At 43.3% G+C, this 6,009-nt stretch overlaps 1 protein-coding gene across 1 annotated transcript in view; it reads right to left on the bottom strand.

The window, feature by feature from the left end:
* Nucleotides 1-862: 862 nt before the first annotated feature.
* The window catches only part of lrrn2 (leucine rich repeat neuronal 2), a 9,232-nt gene continuing 4,085 nt past the window's right edge, over nucleotides 863-6,009 (bottom strand). The window contains exon 2 of the mRNA XM_061728617.1: nucleotides 863-4,191. Coding sequence (XP_061584601.1) covers nucleotides 1,450-3,828 — 2,379 coding nt within the window. The 5' untranslated portion in view covers nucleotides 3,829-4,191 and the 3' untranslated portion in view covers nucleotides 863-1,449. The remainder of the gene's footprint in view (nucleotides 4,192-6,009) is intronic.

Here is a 6,009-nt window from a genome sequence, read left to right on the forward strand (position 1 = left end):
AGAAACCTCTTTAAAAAATACTGGACGTGCCAGGGTTTCTGATCTAGCTCTTGCATTAAAGAAGCAGTAGTATCTGCACAGATTCAACACAGGATGACTTCAGCAGGTTTGAGCCCTTCTTGCTTTGAGGTGACAGTTCAAACAACTGAATCCCTGTGCTGCTGCTTCTCAGAGATGATGGAAGAAATATGCAGTTTTTTTCTTGCAATACATACATACTTCATATGTTCATTGAAAAAAGATGTTTGCTTATTTAGTTTCTCTGTTGGCTATAATTTAATTTGCATTGGGACACATCTTCCACTGACATTATGAGGCTTTATCAGTCTGAACATGCCCACTCAATGCTGAAAGTTTATCCACACATAAGCTGCCTCAATTTATTTCACTGGAATCACGCAAAAGAGGCGCATTCATCCTCAGTAGTGAAACAACAGCGTCCATGCGGGTTTGTGAGTGTTGCAGCCTCCATCCTATAACGTAGCTGAAGCTCCTGCCACTGACATGTCTCATCCAGCAGGGGACACATTGGGTCTAGTGTCTAATGTGGAAATGTGAGACATCCTGAGCTACAATGATATTAATCGATGGAGAAACAATAAATGTATACAGACAGAGATGATGTTTTGGCTGCAGATTAATGTTATTGCAACTGCCACACACACACACACACACACACACACACACACACACACACACACACACACACACACACACACACACACACACACACACACACATATATATATATATTTGTGATAAGAAGTAAGGCAATGAAAAATGATAGAGGATGTTGATATACTGCACATAGCTCACGTAAATAGTCACTTTTAAATCACTTTTATTTTGAAACAGAATACGGGATGCTATGTTGGGAATCTGCATAATTCCACCGCATATGCACTGCCAGATGGGCAACCCATCCAGAGAGCTAAGCAAAAGGGTTGTTTACATCAATCACTTTGATTTACATAGTCCAAACAAGCAAGAGGTTCACTGAACACCAGTCATAAGGCAGACCTTCTTCATCCTGGAGAAAGTCCGGAGAAATGCGTAGCTGATAAACAGGACAAAACCCTAGAGGACTGAGCTGCTTGTCTTTGCAAAATGTCTGTTCCTGGGTTGCATCAAGCTCGTTTTAGTTTCAGTTCAGCAGTCGTAGACAGCTCAGACCAAGCTGATTCTCCCATGCTTGTTCATTGTGCAGTAAGGAGTATGATTGTCCGCTTTCATTTCCCTGGTTAGTGAATATGCATTATTTACACCACATCTTAACACAGAAACAATGTCAATATATATTTGATACTGTATATAAAATAGATACAAATCTCTTTCTATACCACCATCTCAGATTTCTCTCATCTGGTTGTGAGTAGCAAAGTCTTATCTGTCACGTTACGCATGTATATTTCTGTGTTTGTTGTCATCATTGGAATGTACACAATTATCTCAGCAGATCTGATGCAGTAGCAGTTTCTCACAATCATTTGGTGGATGTTTGTCATTTTCTTTTGCCTTCTGATTGATGATCACAGTCTTCGGCCCCTTAATGATCTGATGGAGGGTATTGTGGTGCTCTCCCACTGCCTCCCTGAGCTCACTGTTCCAACCCTGGCCAGCCAGGAGCAGTACAAGTGCAAGAAGAATCAGTGTGACTGCTGTGGAGGTCATCTCCAGGTTGAGCTGCAGGCCAGGCTGAGACCATGGGAGCTCTTTTGTCCTGAATGACACACACTGAGGCTTTCTGCTTTTCCTTGATCTCCAGTTTACATGCTTGGCACCCTCACTAATCCCCAAATGCAGACACACTCTGTAAAATGTCTCTGCCTGCAGGTGAGTCAGGTTGAAGCTCTGTGAGCCAGCCAGGATTCGTGTGGTGTATATTGGTGTGTGAGCATCAGTGTTTATGGCCTGCCAGGACAGGCGGGTTGAGGGGAGGCTATGTCTGTTTTGCCAAGACAAGATAGCATAGTGTTTTCCAACTTCTCTCAACTCCAATCTGGCATCTGCTCTGATTGCTTGAAGTCTATCTGGTTTAGTTGCCACCCCCCGTCTTCTACCATGTCCTCTGTTGTGCACTCCCACAGTAACACTGCGCGTATCTGCTCCTAATGCGTTCTCAGCCACACACGTATACGTTCCTGCCTCTCTCGGGCTGACTTTGCTGATCTCCAAAGTTCCCTCTGGCAATAATTTGTAATGTTTAAAGGTTTGGCATGTGGATTCTTGAGTCTGCTGGTGCTGGGCAATGGAGGCAGAAGAGTGTTTGAATCCCTCAGAAGTTGTTAGGTTCTTGCAGAGGGCAGGACCTGAGCGTTTTGATTCATGGCTTGATAAAGGTCCAAGTCTCAGGCCAGAAGGAGTCACCCAGTAGAGTTTAGGCTGTGGATTTGCAAGAGCTCGGCAGTGCAAAAACACTTTGCCCCCTTCTTGAACCCCCACATAGGAAGGAAGGGAGCTGGCAGGAATACTGGGCAGGCAGGAGGTGGACATCTCCCCTGAGGACACCTCTCTCACCATGCGGGCTCTCAGTTCGGGAGGGTCAAAGCATAAGGTTGCTTGGGGTTGGATGAAACGCACCACCCGGGGTGTTCCTTTCTCTGTTTGTTTGTCCCTCTGTATGTGAGGATGTGAGGTGTTTTTGGTGGCCCAGCGAAACAGGCAGTCACATCGCAGTGGATTGGAGTGCAAGCTGACTTCCTGAAGACTTGGAAGGGAAAGCATGACGTGCTGGTGCAGAGCGCTCAGAGAGTTGGAGTTGAGCATAAGACTCTCTAGCCTGCTCACTTGGACAAAAGCCTGAGGGTGAATGTAAGAGAGACGTGGGTTATTGGTTATCTCGAGTTTGGTGAGCTCTGGGAGGTTCTCCAACGCTCCTTTTTCAATGGATACCAGCTCCTCCATGTTGTTCAGGCCTAGCTCCTTCAGGTGGACCATATCTCTGAAGTCTCCTGTGTCAATTAGTTTGATGTGGTTCTTGTTGAGGTCTAGAAACTTTAGTCCTGGGACTCTCATGAGGGCTTTAGTTGGAACCTTTGTCAACAGGTTGTCATAAAAGGAAAGGCTTTCTAGGTTATCAAGCCCTTCCAGTGCTTTTTCTGCCAAATCTCTCAGACCCATGCCACCAAGAACGAGGCTCCGGAGGGATTTGAGTGCCACAAAGCCCCTCTCGGGCAGAGCCTCCACAGGGTTACCCCCAAGCATGAGAACCTCCAAGTGAGGCAAAGCCCTGAACCACTGGGGGTCAACAGTGTTGAGTCTGTTGTTGTTCAGATGAAGACGGAGAAGGGAGTCCAAACCAGTGAAGGCTCCGGGTGCTATCGAATGTAAGTTGTTGTGACTGAGAAACAGTTCTTGCAAAGTTGGCAGTGATGAGAAAGAAGCTTCATGAAGGTGGCTGATGTGGTTTTCCTCCAGGTGTAGGGACAGCAGAGAAGGCCAGGGAGACCTTTGAGTTAACGTCCTGACGTGACTGAAGTGGTTCTGGGAAAGGTCCAAGTCAGTGAGATTTGGGAGTCCATGCAGCACGGCTGTATCCAGGACTGACAGGAGGTTGCTCTGGAGGTGCAGGGTGTGTGTGTTTACAGGAATAAACACAGGGAGCTTGGTCAACAGCAGGTCATTGCAGTCCACAGTCGGAGCCTCATGATAGACAGAAACGGGAGAGAACCATGGTTTGATCTGACACACACACCTCGCCGGGCAGGAGACATGCCACGGGAGTGCGGGAGGTAGCGAGCCCAACACAATGGACACATACACACCAGTGAACACACACAACAGGCAATGTGATTGTAGAAGCACTACAGCCGGCCTCATAATCCTCATGGGTCACAGGAGCCAATTCAGACGAGGCGAGGAAGAGTTTATTACTGAGACAACGGATGAATCATTGGAAGGGAAGGTGTGTGGACAATTTGTAATTGTACAACATATGGCTCATTGCATAACATCATAAAGAGGAATAAGAAAAAAGAAATAGCCTACAAAGCAGAACAAACAAAAAACAAAGCTAAAACCTATACTTGTTATTCTGGAAACCCCTTCAATACCGACTGCATTTTGAGGTGTCAGTTTAATTGCAGGAGTAGAGCAGGGCTGTGGCTGTGGTTTGATGATGCCTTTACTGTCACGCTGGTCTCACATCCTGACCACATGTAGAGGAGTCAACGGTTGGGATGTCACAGGTCACTGTAGTCAGAACAACAAGAAGACAAAAACAAAAGATTCAGGAAGAAAAGGCATAAAAACTAACTGCATCCACTTGCTTGCAAAGATATGCTATAACGCCATATTTCACAAGTACCTAACCCACAACTCTCACATTACACTTCTAGCAAGGTCGCAGGAGTTTTCAAGGATCTATCAAGCACTCATTAAAACAGAGTGAGTACAAGAGAGGTGCGCAGGAAGGAAAATGGCAGAGGATACTGACAAAAGTCATGAAAAACATTCAGCATTTGTTCTCTGACTTGTGATTTAGCCTTTACTGAAAGACTTCATATAGACAAGGACAGGGTGATGGCAGTATAATGACCCACACGTTAGGATGTTTTGGTAAAACCCCAAAGAATGAAATATTAGAGTTGCGTTTGCAACTGCAGGACTGTCATGTCTGAGACGCTTAGTATTCAAAGTACAAAACTATCACTTAACACATCGTAGATTTTTGGTTGGAGTCAAAGCAGCGGACTGACTGATGATGTATGTGCTGTGCGTGTGTGTGTGTTTGTGTGTTTGCGCGTGCCATCTGGCTTTTAACACCTCATTAAAATTTGAACATGAAAGTCAGCCCATAGGCCATGACAAAAACTTAAGACGGCCTAATATTGCATCACATTATTACTACAATAGCAGTTTTCGCTTTTTTCTAAAATTATGTCTGTTGTGTTTTTGATGCCTCCGCGCAAAGTGTGACCTTGCAAATTTTTCAACATGCTCAGCATCTCAACAGTCTAACAACATTTTTAATTGCTGAATTCTGAGGCTGGAAATGTGAGATATGTTTTCAGGGCAGTTTGTCTTTCTGTTGGCTGTATTATGCAAAAAAAAGAAAAGTGTCAGTGAACTGGTGAGGAGAGTTGGACCATGGAAAACAGATCTCAAGACTTTTTGTGGTGATGGGATGGATCCAGTTTGTTAAAACTGTGCATACAAATTAGCATCCTGAGTTTGGGGAGATAGATTGGTATTGTAGTTCCCTTGCGTAATTTTTTTTTTATAAACGAAAAAAATCGTATTTCTTATTTTACTGGACAGATCTTTCCGATATCAAAGCATATTGGCATTTGCAGCAAGAAGGTGGTGGCTTTTAACACGTTCTTTAACATGACTCGTGATTTGTGATGTTGCACATGGTGATATGATTTCACAGCATTTTCAAATTGATTTATCTAGTGAGATTAGTTTTACAACTTGGATTAAACATAACGGTATTTAATATTTTTTCTGAGAAATTATGCATATTTTTTGGTATCGCAAATGGACACATTTGTTGAGCATTTTCATCCTTTTCGTATTGTTGAAGACATATCTAATGTATCGCTCAATAGAACTGGTTACTTGAAGTACTATACACCCTTTGATGTCCAAATGTCTTATGGTACAGACTTTTGTTTGTTTATATAGTACCATATGGATGTATTGTATAGGACAAATTGTAAGCTACAGTACCTCATGTTGTCTGTAGGTCGCTTTATGGGGCATTATTTCTTTTAGGGTAATTCATGTCCAATTTTGTCTTGAGGTTTTACAATCTAGGAGTTTTCAGGGCAACACTGCCATGGTGTTAATAACCGTTACACTTTTAAAAGTGTTAAATTAACACTTAGACATTGGTTCCCATATAAACTATGGAAAATTGTTAGATTTAACTTTGTGGTTGCTAGATTTGACATTTCAAATTTGGTGTGTTGTAGCATATACAGCTAGACAAACATCTACGGACAGAAATAGTTTGGAGCAATTTACATGCATTATTATGTATCCTGAGTATTACTTATTTATTTT

This window comes from Cololabis saira, chromosome 8, assembly GCF_033807715.1.
Source record: "Cololabis saira isolate AMF1-May2022 chromosome 8, fColSai1.1, whole genome shotgun sequence".
Taxonomy (NCBI): domain Eukaryota; kingdom Metazoa; phylum Chordata; class Actinopteri; order Beloniformes; family Belonidae; genus Cololabis; species Cololabis saira.